A 19,022-nucleotide genomic window follows, 5' to 3' on the forward strand; every position below is an offset into this window, starting at 1 on the left:
AACAACATCTCTATCCCGTCACAGCTCTCTCTCTCTGAGGACTGAGATCCACATGTAATTAAAAAGGCTGCAGGCACTGGAGGGGTCACCAGGGGAACCAGGGATTTTTATTATTAGACAGAGGTGTTATCTGCTCGCCTGCCTGCCACTGTGTTGTGTTGACAGTGAAACTTGTGGCCATCTGTTCTGGCCCGGTGCCAGTGTGTGCCTGAGCTCCTGCCCAGTGCCAGTTCACTTTGCCACCCAATCAGGGACTACAGCGACAGACCAGGTGTCCCGAAAACACTAATCGTTCTGCTAAAATAGGTGACAGAGGCATGGGGGAGGGATGAAAGGGTCTGCATGGGGGATGGAAATAAAATCTATAATGATATTTTGACTTGATTTTGAAGGATCTAACAGCCGATCACACAGCAGAAAGATGTTTTCTACATGCACATGAAGTACGAGTCCATTTCTAACTGCAAAGCATCGTTTGAGCTGCAGGTTGTTAAAGTCTTCTGCAAAATAATAACTCAAAAAGTGCAACCAAGGGGAACAAAAGTGAACTTCTGTTATCCTCCAAAGATGAGGAAATAATTGCATAAAAAAAACTGCAACATTATGTCAGTTATATGGACGTATGTGGCAGCCCACCAGACATCCTGTGTCTGCTGAAGAGCATTTAAACAGCTTTATTATAATGACCTCTTCTGTGTGCAAAAGAGAGGGAGACCTCTGCCAATGATTCAGCTGCCATCAAAAATTACTTGAACAGTGAAAACTGAAGGAATCGAACCCAAAACAAGCAGCTCCTTCTTCGGTCCTTTATCTGTTGAAAAGAGAATTTAAAGGTGGAGCTGCTTTATGAAGTGTTTTTACCTGCGAGTTTCAGACAGGAGGAGACCTCTGTGGGTAATTTAGCTTCCTTTACAAACCTTGTGAAGAATGAACACTGAAGGGATGCTGGTGTGAACAAGCTGAGCTAATGCTAGCGGTAGCACACGGATATTAACACTGCTCTGTTTAGTGTTTTTACTGGTTTTAATCATTTTAAATAAAAAAAAAAAAAGACTTAAAATGTGTGATATATAACTTTAGTGCATGTGAAACTCATCTCATCTTTAAATAATAAACCTTCAGGCTTACATCAGATCAATCCGGCCCTACAGATGCACACACTGGGTCAAGGAGAACTCAGAATGGCCTGTCAGGATGAACAAACTGTGTTTGTGAACATAGAGGGGGGGCTGTTTTTGTGGTTTGGCCCCCCTCCACTCAGCAGACACTGGCACCCACTCGAGATGAAAATAGATGTCTGCAGAAGCCCCTCGAAAGATGCATTAATCCTCAATATAAACCATGTCATTCCCATATTCCCACAGAGAGCCTGGGGGGGATCACTGCCTGCCTCGCTGTGCCAAACAGGACCAAAACACAGCAGCGTTATCAATCCATAAAGAGGAGCGGGTGGGTGGAGAATCTATACAGCCGTCTGCAGCTCAACATTTCTGTAACACTGGCGGAGGAAAGAAAAGATAAGTGATATACTTTCAGTCTGTTCCTCAGCTGATAAGAACGCAGGGGGGAAATCCCTCGTTCAGTTTCACTGCTCGAGCTGGTTAAGTCGACGCACAGCCTGCCAAGCGGCTCTGATCGGGTCATCACTGCTGTGGACGGACTATTGATCCTCACAGGCACCACAGCGGACTGGTTATGGAGTCTATGGATGGGCCTGATGAAGCTGATGGGTCTGCTAGAGAAACTCCAAACATATTCTCCAGTACATATTCTAAATTAACTCGTATATAAGTACATGTCATTTTGGTATTTAGCTCTTTATTTATGCGTTGTTTATTATGTTCTCAACTGACCAATCATCAGCGCTGTGTCGTCTTCAAAGGGTTGCTTTCATGTTGTTACCGATCATTTAAGGTCAAATAAAGAACGTTCTGGAACAGTCCCGTCTTCACTCTGCTCACTTTAACCTTCAGCATGACGAAGGGAATTATGATGTTAGCTTCAAGTTGTGTCACAGCTAGAAGTCAACACTGAGGCCTGGCAGTAATCAGCATCAGGTCCTGCTGCAGGCTCATCACAGTTAACATGCAAATCTTTTTCTAGGCGACATCTTCCATCACTGACATGCTCGTACAAAAGCACTGTGAGCGATGTACGACGTGTCAAAACGAACAGTTATCGACTGCTCTGGTGAACGCTGCCCGCTCGGTGCCTGAGCACTCTGCAGCTAATAGGTTTAGCCTACATGGCATCACTCACAGCTGCATGAGTAGTGCTGCTCCATCTAAGCCCATTAGTGCGTCCAAGTCACTCACTGTACCGTCACTAACTGTTGACCTTTACGGTTTTTAAAGCAAAGCGAGGCCATTAGATTACAAGGCCATTTCCCTCTTTGAGATTATACACACAGAGACGTGCTCATATTACTCAGGACATCAGAAGTGAGGCGGCTGAAAATGCTTCGTTTAGTGTGAGGACAAAGGTTGAGACAGAGACTGAAGAGAAAAGAAACAGGGAAACACACACCCTGTGAGACAGGTGGCAGGTGTGCACAGCATTAAAAGCTGTACCTTATACTGCCACGTCGTTGAATACTGTGTAAAACATTAAACATGCTGTTATTATAATGTGGTGGTCCATAAAGAAAGAATTAAGAGCTGCTGTTGAATCACGGTGTAATGAAAAATGTCCGTCTGCGGCTGAGCTCGAATCCTTTCACGTTTATCAGTCCTGGACAAACAAAACAACTTATCAGCAGCTCACTCAAACAGCTGCGGTCAAATATTTGGCTTCAGATAAGAGGCCTGTGATTGAGGGTTATACGGCACGGCGCATTATCTTATCTCTGCCGCTTCATCCATTTTCTCCACAGCAATAACAAGACTTCAGAGGGGAAAGCAACAAACATGAAGCGCTTCCACAGTCACAGTGAAGGAGTTTAACACTTCATCACATGAGAATGAAGCTCTTTAGATTTACTGATAAAAGTGTGCAACACCTACATATCAGACAGTGTTTTACAGATGAACAGGAAACATCGAGCAGCAGCACACTGAGCTCACCTGCTGCTCACTTTCCCTGCAGAGACGTGGGCGAGCGAGCAGTGAGAGTCCCAGGAGCTCTGTGAGCTTCTTTAGACTGATAATTAAACAACTCAGGTCAGCTACCGGTCAGCTAACACGATGGTTAACTAGCTTATTCATCAGCTAATGAATTAGCCACGGGCACAGACTGTATAGCTTTAATAACTTAGCATTTGACAGACCAACGGATGACGTCACTGCGGCTATGTGCACTATTTATACAGTCTACGGGTGACGGACGTGTTTCCATGTCTGTACTGAGCCTCCCTCTCCCCTCAGTGCAGACTAAATAACTTGGCCCACCTGAATTGAAGCGATGCTGGAACATCAGAGGAAATCAAATCAATTGTGGGAGGCGGATTAAAGGTGGACAGCGGGGAAGAAGTCAGGGAGCAGAGCCCAGGGACACACACATTGCGCACAGCGGATAATCCTTTTTGTTAGCCCCTCTGTGACCTCGGCCTCCCCTGAGTCAGGCCGGCTTTCTTTAACACACTCACAGGGCCTCATGCAGGTTCCTCAGGAGTCAGGTCTCACAGAGAACCTCTGGCCTGACACCAAGCTTCAGACACTCCCTGCTTTGAATTTGGCTCTTTGGTAAAGTGATACGTCTGTCTGGAGACTCTTATGTGACGAGCGGATGTAGTTTATATTACCCTGACATCAGGAGGTATTTAAAAAATGGAAACCCACATCTGAAATGGACTCCCCAAACACAGCTGCAGTATCAGATTTAAGAAGATGTGACTGGAAGCAGATGAAGGAAATGTAACTCAAGTTTAAGGCGAGAACATTGAGACCAGAGTTTTCCCACTGTTGGCTTCTTGTTTTCATGAACAAAAAGAGACAACTTACACTCAAGTCTTTCCTCTTCCTTTTAAAACGTCGAGCTACTCCGTTTAACAAGTACTTTCCCCGTTCAACCCCGTTCTTGTCGGGGCCGGTGTCAACAAACAACACAAATCCTCTACAGCAACATCCTTCAGAGCTCAGAGTCGGAACCTCTCTGCTATTTTTGAAGCACTTCAGTGAGAGCAGCATCTCCCCTCCCATGTGATGGAAACACTCCACAGTTTAAGACCTTACAAAGATACAGCAGCTAGTTTCAAGAGTAAAACAGCCCAATGTTAAGATTCAGTGTCATGTTTTACAGTGCTCTCATTTGCCTCACTTGAAACGTCTGAAGCATTAGTAGCAGTTTAACTCTTCTTATCTTCCTCTTACTAAAAATACCTGAACATTTACAGGGCCAGGACGAAGTTTACGACGCAGCCACAGACCTCGGCCCTGTAGGACGAGAAAAGCACCGAGAGAGAGCCCGTCGAACCCTCCGAACTGAACGATATGCTGCCTAAACAAAACTCACTTTTGTAATTATTTTCCCCCGCTCAGCATTCCCGTTGATGTTTTGCCGGCTCCATGCCCTCGGATCACTGCACAGTGATTGTCAGAGGCACAAAGCAGGGGGAAGTGGAGGATGGAGGAAGAGTGATGTAACAGAGGGCTGAATGAAAAAGTCACTGTCTGTGTTCGGTATGTGCTGGGAGGCTTCCAAGCCAGAAAAAAAGGCTTTAAGTCATGCTGTTAGTGCTTTCCATCGACTCGTCCTCGTATTCTCTAACAGTCTTTGAATAAAGCATGCCTGAACATAATGCTCTGCAGGATCTCTTAAGGAAGCAGTGTATGGAAGTTGCTTGTATGTGTGGGGACAGACAGAAAAAGCTTTTCTCTCCAGCAGCACTTTGTCCTTTCATAACTCCATTATTTGTTCATGTCGAGTTGTATAATTCAGTCCAAATAAAGGAAGTGCGAGACTCCGAGTTACTTCTGAATTTTTTATTCTCCTACAAGAAAAACAGGCGAACACGTCGCTGTGAGGGCATCCCTGGGAGCGGGCGAGATTAGCTCAGGCAACAATAATCCAACTTTATTTCCTTTATCTTTATATTTTATTTATTTATAGCCTTTCAATCAAATGCAACTGGCATGAAACGGCCCTACATGTTTAAATCCATACCCACACCACCCACGTAAATGTTCCTGAATAAATTAATCCTTTCACATTCAGTTCAATGTTTTCAGGCAAAGATGGAAAAGCAAAGAAGTCTGCAAAGCACAGCTGCAACACAAACACAGGAGTAATAAGGAGAATAACTGTAGGTCATTTGAAGGCGACTATATTAATTTTAAAAGTGAAGAAAGCAAATGTGTGAGACCGATTGATCAGTTTTAACAAGTTCACACAGCAGGATGTGCGATAGGAGCTTAGCCTGCACTTAGGCTTGAATGCTAAAGCTAGTTTAGCCCCCAAATATCTGGTTATGTGTGCCAGATGGCCATATGCTGTTTGGGCTTTAATTCCCTGAATGAAATCTTCTGAAGGCCACAGTGAACGAGGAGGAAGAGGCCACACAAAGAGAACAAGAGGAAGCTTTTAATTTGGCAAAGCCTGATTTCTGTAACTGTTTACTTTATGTGTGAGGGAAAGAAACGTATTAGTCACCAACGCAACAAGAATCACAGAGTCTGAACTCAAACCTTTGGATTAGAGAGTGACCTTTAGAAGATGGCTCCTGATGTGCCAGTGAGGTTTTAAAGCCCCAGTTCTGAGTCTCGAGTCCGTGTGGACTTTTTGATATGAACACAGTACTTCCAACATGTCGTTTAATCTCCTGTAGTTCTAACAAGGAACACTGATTCTCACGAAGCAGAAGAACAGATGTTGTGCACTCAATAATCTACAGACAATACAAAATATTTTGTAATGGGACGGCAGCTTAAGCCTGGACAGACGTCATGTGATTAAGTTAAACAGAGACCATGCAATGTTGTGTAGACACAGGCTTAAATCGTTTGTGCACCAAACACTGTCTGTGAACGGTTTGGTCCTGCATGCAGAACAGAGCGGACCGCGTCCTAACTTACCGTCAGTGTCTCGGGATTCCTTTATTGCCCCATTTACAGTAGTTTTAACATTTAATGAAACATTTGTCCTGTAGCTAATCAGCACGGTAGGTCGGAGCTTCTTATTGGAATTTCCTGCATGCACTAAAAAGAGCTTCCACATTTGTATGCTTGTTGTGTTCCTGCAGCCATCCTTTAGCCAAGCTGTCTGAATGCACAACTTCCCTGTCAAACATCACACACACAATCCTGCATATAATATTCGGATTGTTGGCGGAAACTGGAGCACACAAGGGAATCCAGGCGGACAAGCTGAAACTACTACGTTTTATTACAATGAATTATATCATAAAGAATGTTGGAAAACGGCGCTTACGTGTGTTGAAGCCCAATCATGACTTCAAAAAAGGCCAGGAGGAGGAAATTGTTAAATATTGGGAATTATCTTTACAAGACTTTTAAATGAATATTGTAGGAACATTTTCTGTCTGACTCCCAGAATTGAGGATGCAGCATCCCAACATCCCAGCAAGTCTTTACAAAAAATCTGCTGCAACGGAGCAGCCGGATGGGAGGACAGTCATCATCAGGCAGGTATGAAACCACCTGAGGTGAATATTATGGAAAGGAAAAATATATTAGATGAACAGGTTATTTCCCAGAATGAGAGTAAAGAGGGTGTAATCGCTGCTCTCGGATCTGTCATAATACTCTGTGTATGTTCTGAATCCGACAGTTGTCGGGATTACCAGCAACTTTTTATGTAATGCTACGCGGAGCTGCTGCGTTAAAGCTCCGTGCCAGATTGTATTTTCATTTTGCTGATTTAAGCTAATGCTTTCTCTCAAAAAGATTTAAGTCTGTGGAGAGTGAATCAGAGGTTTGACCAGTACGCTCTTGTTGAGTGGGCGGTGTAGAAAAATCCTTCAAAGGCTTTTCTCTGGTAACGGAGGGCGTGCTGGCAAGTTGTGTCTTATTGAGAAATACGGGGCAGAAGAGAAGGGCTGGTCTGAGGGTCAGGCACGAACGCAAAGGAAACACAAGAAAGGGATGAAGCCGTCTTCATATTTAATCATCAAGTCAAACGCACGCTGTGAAAAATAGCTTCTCCCAGTTCTCCTGGCACTGAGCCACAGAAACACACAAAGTAGTCTTTAAGGTAATACACAAGTGATAACACAACCTGGGGAGGCGGTGACAGGAGTAGTGAGTCAGCAATCACAGAGCACACAGTCATCGTCTCTCAGCAGCTCCCACGGAGGTTCTTCAGACTGCTGTTGGCTTATTTTTCAACTCTTCAGCATCTTTGATAAAAAATAAATGTGCAACACAATGCTGCGTTCAAACCTCAGAGATCTGTCAGCTGCTTCACATCACTGTCACAATACTTAAGCCACGACGCAATATTATTGCGATTGGATAGGTCGAATATTACTATGTGATATATTGCAATATATTGGATTTTATTAGCGTTTTAAAACCCCAGGATCATCGGATTTATCTGAGTAAATAAAGTACTGTAAGGCCGACAACGAGACCAACAACTAGTCCCACTCAACTGAATGCAAACGTGTTGACCTACTGTACTATGAGCTAAACTGAAATTATATCCATACATGTTTCAGCCAACTGCTGCTGACCTTAGTTAAACAATCTCAGCAGAATCTTACACAAGAATATGCAACTTATTTTTACATTGTAGAAGCAAAAACATTTGTTTGTGCAATATTACCGTACCGTAATATTAACAGCTACAAAAGATATAGATACTTGGCATCTGTGTACTGACAGAAAACGTCCTGCAAGAGACCAGAAAAGACATGAAGTCTCTCTTTCAGCTCATGGCTGTCGTCCTTTGTTGCAGTTTCTGCAGAGCTAACAGCTCCTTTGTTCAGCTCTGAACACAGAGTGATGAGGTCAGGAGGCCCGTGTTTGTAGCGGCCGTGCGAGCCGCGATCAGAGCAGATATGGCATGTTTATAGTCAGACACCTCGACTACATCAGCTGCAGCACATCATAACAGAGGATACCTCCCCAGCAGGCATATCAATGAGATTATCCTCCTACTGTAACCTCCAGACAGTACATCCTCTTAATAGAGAAGGTCTTCCCGATCACGCCAGCTGAATCCAACGACTTCATAAAGAGTTTATGGTAACAGTCTAACAGATACAGGTGAATCCTGTGAGAGTCACAGCCTCTGACAAGGTTATGACTGAGCTATTAAATCCTATTAAGGTGGACGGTCTGCCAGGCAGCAACGTCTCTGTGCCTGCAGTCTGCTGCTCGGATTTACAGCTCAGGAGCAAAGCCTTGTTTAAAACAATCCCTCTGTCTCGCCTGCTGACCGCGACCATTCAAACACCTTGACAGCAGAAAGGAAAAGTTCAAAGTAAAGGACCCAGGACTGTTTTAAAAATGACACATGGCAGATTATTTATAGGGTTATAAAGTCTAGACACAGCGTTAATGTGAACCACCTTCCTGTTCATTTAGAAAGTGCAGAGCAGAGGTGATGAATAACAATGACACGTAATGACACCTCTGCTCAATACTGAGCACAATTACTGTTATTACCATTTTAGCCATTATGATGCAGCCGTGCTCACAAGGAAATATTATGAACTGCAAAACAGCATGAATACATAGATGCATGTATGTCAGAGAAAGTATTTATAGCTTGCAGAGCTTATGTAGTGCTTTTCACGTATCACTGGAGACGTTTCCTCTTACAAAGCCCCGATGAATGGACTCGATTGTACAGAGAAAAAACTGCATGAAAAGGATGTTGGGGAAAGCCTGCCTTACACCGGAGGAGCTTTAAAACATCACAATCACATCTTCGGCTCAAATGTGATCGAAAAGACAAAACTGAAAGAGCCAGCAAAGACAAAATCTAATCCTGCTGACGTTGTTAGAACGTGTGGCTCTGAGCACAAGAAGGTGCTGCCCTTTGAGTTACATTACACAATGCTGACATTCATCAAAAGGATTTGAGTTTACATATTTCATACGGCCATATGGTGCCCCTGATAAGCCCGAGACAGGATTAAGTCTGCCCTTTAACTCTAGCAGCCGTCACTGCCAAGGGAATTGGGAATCTATACATGTAGGATATTCAGCCTGAGCAGGATTCTGCTTTATGTCTTAAAACCGTGAAACAGAAACGATGCGTTGCAATGTCTCTATTGAGGCAGAATCCTCGATGCTGCTGAGACAACAACTGGTGCACGAGAGCATCCTGTTTGGCACTATTGCTTAAATTGAACAACTGCAGCCCAAAGGTGCTTTCTGACCCCCCCCCCCTTATTTGTCACAATGACTAATGTGCTGAATGTGTCCGAGCTCAGGTTACTGCAGAGTTTCTGTGCAGACGTTGCTTTTCTCTGCATCCATGCTGTAAACATTTTTACATCAGGGATGCCAAGGAGAGCGGAAATTGAAAGGTGAGACAAAAAAAAAACACGTGGCTATAAACCGTTACCTGCAAAGAAGCACCAAGACTGACACCTACAGAGACGCGATATATTAATTAGGGCAGACAGGAAGCAGGATCGTTTCTATTGATACAGACAGTAAGATGCAAAGAACATAATGCAATGCATTGGTTTAAAAAGACCAGCAAATGTCCAACAGCCAAACAGTTCAACAGTCAGTCAGCATAACCTAATAATTCCAGCTATGAATCTCATGATTTTTAATCATCCAAAGTCCTCTTGTGGCATGTTGGACAGAAACACACTTGTTGGCTGTCTGACCTGCCCCTTCAGTGATCACAGCTTTGGAAACCCCCTCATGTTGAATACTAACGTTGCAGAAAGAGCAATTACAAGCAAATCAACTGAAACATGAAATGCTGCTGATGTTTTGCTGCTTGATACAGAAGAAAAACCTTTTTAATTTCCTGATGAATCTACAAGAAAGGAGCATCAGCAGAGCAGGGATCAGCTGTCATACAGAACCTGTGATGTAGCTGCCTGTAAACATGCTGAACATCTAACCACTAAAACAGACATCTGAAGAAATCCCACATTTGGTCTGAAAACACTTCACGTGTTGGGCACATCCCCGCCCCAGGGCCTCGTCCTTGACCAGATGGACTGGACTGTATTTTAGTTTAGAGCTGGGAGTAGTTTTTGCACACTCACAGTGTTTGCCAGCAGAGCAGAGGCACCTGCACAGAACGAGGACTCCAGACAGTTCAGACTCCTGATCTGAGTAGACAAGTGGGCACTCGTTAATACAGAGCTCTGTGTCGGTGTTTGTCTCTGGAGACAAACGCAGCTTTCCACTGGGTTTATGAGCAACATAGCAGTGAGATGAGAGATAATGTTGTCAGTGATAAATCCAGCACTCCTAACTTTCTCTAAACCACGCATTAACCTGTTTACAGGAGACTTTGTTAACGCGTCATGTGTCCAAACTGTCGCTCATGTGTTCGGATTCCTCCAGTGTGTGAAATAATGCTCTCTGTGTTGCTGCTGGCACATGCAGCTCAGGAAATGCCTGAATGGGAGAGGTGGGAAATAAGAAGAACAGAACAGGAGAGAAACACGAGTTGAGAGTCATTGTCCCCAAAGTGCTTATTTTGACAGGATCCTCCCTGTGTCAGAGGACACTGTCCCGCCTCACTTGTTGGATCAGGAAGTTGGATCTCTTCGCTCGCAGAGACCCCGTATCCACCCACACAAGAATCTGGCCTTTCTCACAATCTGAGGTCCAGGCAGGGGGAAACAAACCTCTCTTTCCTTTAGGGAGGAATTCAACATTCAGCTGGGCCAGTTCAGCAAAAACCTTTCAGCAGGCTGCAATCCACAGCTCCAGTGCCCCCCCCCCCCCAAACAGAACAGGTTGTTGGTGTGGGGACTGAAGGCTGGTTTTTCGGCTGCACCAGAAACTCTCTGGTTGTCAGGAATGTGAAACGCTTCCCAAGGAAATTCCTCCTCCTTCAGGAAGACAGGGAAGGAAACCGAGAGCATTTTGACACACTTTAGGCAGTGGGAGTGAGCGTGAAGAAGAGGGGAGAGAAGGTGCTGATTGGTCTACTGTTAGCAGAGAGTGTGAACAGCATGGCGGAGCATGGAGCTGCGTTAAGAGTGGAGGCGCCATACCAATGATTAAGTATTATTGCATGCAAAAACCTATAATAGAGTACGGGGCCTTGGTTTGGCTCAGTTGGTGCAGCGGGCGCTCCATGTAGAGGATACAGTCCTCGTTGCACTGAGCGCGGGTTTGACTCCCGGTCTGCCGATCATTTGGTGCATGTCTTCCCCCACTCTCTCATCCCCACGTTTCCTCTCTCTCTTCTGCTGTCCTCTGTAATAGAGGCAAAAAGGCCCCAAAAAATAATCTTAAAAAAAACCTTTGAGTATATTCTCACAAAGAATCTCTTTAAGTGGAATTATCGGCAATGGTGCACATTTGTTTGTCTACTATCATTTTTCAGTCAATTAAGAGACAGCAACTGAATTATTGTTGTACAGCCACCAAACTATAATCCAGCATTACAACCTGTCAAAACATGAGGAGGTCCTGGAGCCTGAGCAGCTGTTTGACTCTGACATCACAGTAACGGTGCCCTTTCTGTGCCTCAGACGTCGGTTCTGTCTGGCTGTAAACATGACGCAGACCGACACTGCTGCTGTGTCACCATCCTGAAGGGCACCGAGACGGCTGGTGGGCCTCGTGCACGATTGCAAAAGGAAGCCGAGGATTAGGCAGACAGTGTTTGTGTGCGGCTTCAGATTACTAGCTCTTCTTTTCCTGTTATGAAATCAGATTACTGCAGCTCCCCCGCTGGGAGAAACAATATCTCAGCCTTGAGATGGAGGGGTTATCGAGGGGGTTAAAGGGGAAAGTAAGCTCATACTATCAGACAGACAGACTCCTTTGTTTATATCCTGATTAAAAGGTTTCATCTTAGGTTTAAAGTGAACATGCAGAGAATGAGACAATGAATCAAAGAGATTAAGGCCAGGGATGATGCTGGAGATCGCACGCTAACGAACTTCAGGATATAATAAATGGCTGTGTGCATCACAGCATGAGAGATATGTAAAGACTCAGAGCTGATGGGCTCATCTCCACTGACCTAGAACAAAGAAGACAAATAATGCTGCTCCTGCTCGGCCTGCGTTTGTTTTAGTACATGCAAAGCAAACATCTATTAGGTAGACAACACAGAACTGGGCTAGAAGAAACAAATATCTTACCAGGGCCTGCAGACTACACTCAATCACAAAGAGATAAGACCCTGCCACTCACGAGAGACTGAGGTCGTCTTGGGACTCGCATGAATCAAACAGCCAGAGAGAAGGATGTTCTGCTCAGCCGAGATGGACGTCACAGGAAAAGAGGGAAGATCTTTGTCGCTGGAAGGGGAACCTGTAAGATCTCTTCACCTCTCTGAGCCCACAAACTTAAAAGACAAACGCAAATCTGAAGACAAAATATTAAGGGCTGAAAATGTCACGCAAAAATGTTTCCAGCTCTTGCAAACCTTTTTGTTCACTGACCCCAAACACGTTTTATTTTGAAAAGCTGTAAACTGGTAACAGATGACAATCATGACAACGTCCCTTCCAGTTAGGAAATTAGGGAACCCGTGTGGCAAACATACACAATTGCTCGGCTAAAGTTAGAGTTTAAAGGTCACAACTTTTGAACCCAAGTTGTCAAAGATCTTTTAACTTGGTAGGAAGATTTCCCTCGCATGATGCCACACATTCTTTATCGTTAGCAGATAAACATAGCACCATGTTGACCTCTGCATTAGTGTCATTCCTGCAAACACCACATCGCTCCCTCAACAAATGGCTGCCTTTCCACAGAGACGGACAGACATTTGGATTCCGGAGCAGGGTCATTAAGGCTCACTGTTCTTGCTGTGTTGACAAAAGGGAGAGTTTCATCAAAGTTTATGTGTAATCACATTTACAGGGTATGGGGATTATATTCCTACATGTTTGCCGCAAAAGGGAAAAAATGCCGGTGGAAATAGAGCCGCTGTTTTAAAGCAGGTTCAGTGAAGTTTAGAAGTTTCAGACATCGAGATACTGCTACTACAATGGAAACCAGCCAGTCCATCAACATGGAATTAAGCTAAGTGTAGATAATATTTACTGGGGCATTTTCTTTTCAACTTCCTCCTTAAGAAGAGCGACTCGTTTTCTGGAGAAATACTTTTTCACATTCAAGGTGAGCACGTAAAGGAGCGGCCTGTTTGACGCGTCGTATAAATGCAAGATTTAAAACAAATCCTTGAATTAATCCTCAGTATTAAAGAGTCTTTCAGGGGTCACCTTGAGAGCTTTATCTCTTAGCCTCATTCAGCAACAGTACCAAAGCATCGGTCAGGTATTTGTTGAGGCTAGAAGGGGAAAAGACGAGATAAACCCTTTCCTCTCTGAGCAAACCCCCTACAGAAGGTTGTATTACTATAGAATAAGGTTAACACACAAGAACATAAAACGCTGATACCACATGGTATTATTATTAAAAAGTGGAGGGTGACAGACTGACAGGCCTGACTGTGCTGGAATAAAGACGACTCTTCTCCAACTGTTTCAACAGGCCGGATGAGGAACACTTGTCTGTCAAATGCTGCATCACACACAGCAATAACATTGTTTGTGCCAGATTATGGTTGCATTTTGACAAGCGATCATGAAAGCTCGAGTAGGCAAATTATTTTAGAGTTTGTTACACTTGATGAAATTCTCTTTGCAATGAGCCAGCAATCAAATGAAATCAGGTATCAGTTCCTGTTTTTATGAAAGGTGTAATATTGCATGCATTATGTTAATATGGGTATGCACAGTCAATTTGCACTGTTTATATTTGTTCTGATTTGCACACAGCCTGCAGAGAAAAGAGGCGAGACTCCCATTCTTCTAGGTGTGTGGTGCTGCAGCAGCGTGAGAGCCGAGGCAGTGTATGTTCATGCACATGTGTGGAGTGATAATAACAAGAACTAAAACACAACATGAGTAAAGGTAAGGATAATATATATTTCTATGGCTCCAGCTGGATCCTGTGCACCAGGCAAGAAGGGGTTTTAGGAAGTCCCCAATGCTGCAAGATTTTAGAAACCACGACCCCATGCTGAGAGGCCTTTAGGAGATGACAACATATTTTCTGTTGTGAATAAAATATTTTCATGGCTTTCAGGGCTGCACGCTTAGGGGGATCAATTTTTAAAATACAGCTTTAATAATGAAAAACGTGTGTGTCATGTTGTAGCAAACCACAATAAAAAACTGTAAAATGCTAACAGTCTCATGCCCTCATGAGAAACTGAGCCACTTAGCTGGACACCCACATTAGCTTAAGGCTAGTGGAGGAGCAAACAGCTGCAGACAAAATGGCCCAGCCCCTGAAAGAATGCCAAAGCACGATCCCCAAAACAGGCCGTGGGCTGGGCTCCATGCAAGACCTTTCACACCAGGCTACGATAAGTGGTCTGAAAACACAGAAGGCAGAAATAGTCTCAGCAAATTGGCTCCGCAACTTCAGGCCGCCATGTTAAACCAAAAAAGATTTTTTAGCCAAAATGAGCAGTTCCATCATTCTTCATTACCTACAAGAACTTGTACTTGATGAAGAACTTAGATCTGACGAATGAACCAAAAGTCAACAAAGACTGTCACACATACTGCGGTTTGAGCTGACCAATAGCTGGTACCCCTTTACTCTATGCCTTATTAATAATCCATAGTCCTCCTCATTCTTATCCATCTTTAATACCCTAACACTTGTATGTCGTCCACTATGAAAAGAAAGCATGTACTGTAGAGGCAGGAACGTAGGAAATAAACGCATCATGAATGGGACGCTCCAGAAAAGCACCGACATGCTTCCTGCTTTTTCTGCTAGCCGCTATTCCTTTAACTTAATGGACGCATGCTAACTCAGTTATATCAGACAACACTTGTAGTTCCTTGTGCAGAGTACATCCGTTTTATCTTTGTGTCCGAGAGGAGCTCCAAAGGCATCGCAGGCAAACATGAATGATCTCATCGTTTTTGTCCAGGAAGTTGTGAGATTAAGGTCAGCAAATCTAATCGACCTTTCAGGAGCTACAATTTAATAATGGAATCATGTTTTCAGAAATAGGACAATAAAAAGAGCAGCGGGACGTTGAATTACGGAGAAATGTTTTCACTTATCCAAATATTAATTCTCAGGCTGGTTCAAATAAAGACAAAACTAAATAATAATCTAATAGAGATTTGAAAGATCTGCATCACTCGCTGTAAATTATCAATGTTTTCCACAAAGCTCTGACTCCACCGACACATGCAGACTCATGCAGGCTTAAAGAGGCAGCCAGCAAACACACACACGCACATCGACTGTGGAGGAAACCCTCCCCTTGCAAGCCCACTTCTCTCCCATAGAGTGGAGCAGATCTAGGTCAAAGCTGATTAATGTGCCCACAGCTCCCGAGAGGCTTCTGGTCAGGTGGCAGCAGTGCCTGCTCCCTGCCGATGAATACTAATGCACAGTGTTACTGGATGTTACTGCAAAATAAACAGAACAACATCAAGACAATGCAGATGGCTTTAAGTACATCTGCATACATGTCAGTGACAATCAAAGCAGTTTACTGTGTCAATGTGCAAACAGCTCTGTCAACACTTTGAATGACTGTGTTTGTGCTGATCTTATGAACGCGTGTCCTCATTTAGCCACTGATGAGCTATGCAGAGGTATTTAAACTTAAACACAACACAGTCAACAACAGATAAAAACTTCATTTACGTGGATTTAACTTCATTTCATTTCATTAACATGACCCCGAAACCACCGTCCTTACAAAGCTTGCAAATCCTCCGACTTCCCTCCTGCCCTTTATACCTTCCAATGACCTGATGATCTGCTGCTGTTCAATCTAAAATGACAAATATCCTGCTTATACTTTGGTTTTTATGCAGATTATACTGTAACAGTTTAACAATCTGGTTTGCTTTTGACACAAACTGATGTCTCAGCCTCTAATCAACAGTTAGGTTGATTAGATTTTTGTCTGAGCCAGAGGTGAGACAAATCACAGTAATCCAGCATCTTAATAAAACTTGCAAGACCCATTTAGATGAGTTTACAGCTGATTTATGCATCTGAACAAATAGTTGAACATTACTTGATTGAGTTTAGTGTCTTTAGCCTCCCTCTGTAGCAAATAGTTCTCTTTTAATCTGCAGCAACAGAGTGGGCATCTTCCAAACTTCCCAATGACCTTATTATTGTAGATGATCATTTCAACTGACGAAGTGCTTTAGACATTTTTCACACCTCCACACTTAGCATGCACAACTTAACTGGTGTTAATAACTTGTCAAAAAGGTCTAGGGTTATACCCAAAGGTAAATCAAGTTTTCTACATCTACAGAAAATGGCAAACATTGCCCTGGAGGCTTCCTTATGCAATAACTCAATGGAAATAGCCAGCCAGCTGCTGAACTGCCCATTAGTCCAGACAGCTCCAGACCCACAGTGCTGCTAAAGGATGAAAATGATGTCTGAACGGCATCCATGTCACTGTATTTATAGATAGTTATGTTGCTATTTGGTGGCATACATTCCGTGAATCAGTTCAAGCACATGCCTACATGGACAAAATACTATATAAAAACTGCAAAGATTCAACAACGTAGCAACAAACAGAAGATAAACAGCAGCGACGCTTCTGACAGATAAATGAGTTAGCTTAACTTTTGTTAACGGCTGCTGGTTATCATAACGGTCGGAATAAGACTGAACACAGCAAAACAATTTCACACTTTCAGAGCTCATCTTAGATATTTCCCTGTAAATTAGACAGTTTTGCATTCATCATTTAAGCCCAGTAAATTTGGATCTTTAAAAAATAATGTAGTGGAAACTGCTAATAGCACGAAACATGAGAGGAACTGGAACACCAGTGCTATTTGCTAGCTAGGTAGCTTTAGCATTAGCCACCTTGCTAGTTAGCTGCTAGTCAGCAGCCCAGCACTGTTTTGAAATGTGTGTCAGCTCGTCTCTAACGTTACAGTCAACCAGGGCGTTGTTAGTCAACCGTTAGCGTGAGATTTTTAAGGATATGGTGATTTTTTTTTTTTAACTCTGTGGTTTGTGGTGTTTTTATGTCAATGTTACCTCGGAACGCAGCTGGGGGATGATCGGTCTATCTCCCAGGTTGCAAAGAGGTTCATGGGTACGGGCATGCTGCCGGAGCCCAGCACCACAGCCCCGGCTAGCCCTCCGGTCGGGAGGGTTGTCGGTACTGGTCCTCCGCCGCCGCCGCTGCTCGGGTTCAGGAAAGCGGCCCGAACGCCTCCTCTTTCTACAGCCGCCGCCATCATCACCTCCACCGCCGGGGAGCAGCTCTAGCTGAGTGTCGGACGAACGCGGGAGGGAGCCGCTGAACTCTGCTGCCTGCTCCTGCTCCTCCAGACTCCCTGCTCCTCTTCACTGAGTCTGCTCCTCTACACTGACCGGAGATGCTGCTCGGCGGGGCGGGGCGTGTTTCTGCTAAAAGGGGGCAGCACGTCCCTGCTTCTAGGGTGGGACATCTTTACCAGGCTCTAAACATGATACTGTACTCCGTGTACATGTTTACATGTAAAGATTTAAGATACGTATGAGAGGAAAAATGACTAGTAGTGGGAATTTCGTCTGTTTTCAGTGATCAGATCATTTATCTCTCTTTCAACTCTTCATTTAATATCACTTCTGGATGTATTCCTACCTATGATTGCTATGTGTGCACAACATAAATCATTTAATATAATCATTCTAAGCTTTAGAAATTCCAGAAAACCACGATTTAGTTTTTGTTTGGTATATAAACCTTACATAAACATAGAAACAATACTAGATATATGTAGTATATAGATTGGTGATACTCTTATTTGTTGCTAGAACTAAATATGCAAGGGTCTTCATCTTTAATTTCTTCCAGATGATTTAAAAATAGTATATGTCCCCACTAACTATACTACTATCTAGTTGTCTTATAGAAATAACACACTAAATAATATCCGTAATAAAAAATGATGCAACTCTGTACAGACACATATATTTTATACATTTTTATGATATAATATCTTAATGTTATTACCAAATGTATGTTTCTGGATTTTTTTTAACATGTTCTTTATAGAATCACCATTTTATCACGCATTGTATCTGCCATTTAGACCTGTAAGAACAAAAAGTTATAACCCAGGTGAAGCTGTAGCCCGTCGATACAAAACTAAAGAAAAAGACAAATGTTCACCACATGTGGTTAAAGGCTGCTATTTTTTATTCATTGCTGCTTTATTTTGGCATTTATTTCTAATGTGGCTGGAAATTCTCTCTTCTGGCCTGCGTGTGTGAAGTTACAGTAAGCATAGAGTGGTGGAAATATGCAGTAGATACTGTGTGTCAGACAGAAAGAAAAGACCTCAAATAAAACTCTCCTGTGGCTTTTTAGGGAGCATAATATGGATTTTTTTTTGCTCCAGCTAATACAGATAACCTATTATTTCTGCGCCTTTGATGTATAAAAATATAAGTTATATAGGTGCATATCAGACAACATGTAAGCAGTGAAACACTGATATACCTGCGGTAGATAATGTCTTTATCTCACCTTTTTTGTGCATGAATGTGTTACAAAACATTTATTTGCAATGTTTAAAACAAACGTTAATGTAAAGAGAGTTTCACTGTGCTTTTGGCTTTTGTTTTAACTCCACATTATTCATAATTTGTCATCAGTTTGTGATGAAATATGGACACCTGGTTCTTGATTCTGTCATCATTCTCATAATGCAGGTGCTGTGAAACACACTGACTGTAACTGTGACTAATGACTCCAATCAGACTTGACTCGACACGCTCAGGAGGGTTGGGTAACGTGTGTGACAGCCTGCAGGAAAAAGCACTTCCTCATGTGCGAAATGTTCATGTGTTTTGCACAATCAGAAGTCTGACCTAAGCTAAAATTCTCTCCCATCCAGTCATGACTGTTTGCACGTTCACGTTTGCTTCATAGATTTTAGACTTTCA

At 43.3% G+C, this 19,022-nt stretch overlaps 1 protein-coding gene across 3 annotated transcripts in view; it reads right to left on the minus strand.

Annotated features, from left to right (window-relative positions):
• LOC138588290 (phosphofurin acidic cluster sorting protein 2) overlaps positions 1-17,403 on the minus strand; it is a 45,973-nt gene extending 28,570 nt beyond the window's left edge. For all 3 annotated transcript variants that reach the window (XM_069658319.1, XM_069658318.1, XM_069658317.1), the window contains exon 1: positions 17,124-17,403. In XM_069658319.1, the coding sequence (XP_069514420.1) occupies positions 17,124-17,329 (206 nt within the window). In that variant the 5' untranslated portion in view covers positions 17,330-17,403. The remainder of the gene's footprint in view (positions 1-17,123) is intronic.
• Positions 17,404-19,022: the final 1,619 nt, after the last annotated feature.

The sequence above is a fragment of the Semicossyphus pulcher genome, unplaced genomic scaffold (genome assembly GCF_022749685.1).
Source record: "Semicossyphus pulcher isolate SPU_LCO1_2020_fin unplaced genomic scaffold, fSemPul1.0.p SCAF_12, whole genome shotgun sequence".
Classification (NCBI taxonomy): Eukaryota; Metazoa; Chordata; class Actinopteri; order Labriformes; family Labridae; genus Semicossyphus; species Semicossyphus pulcher.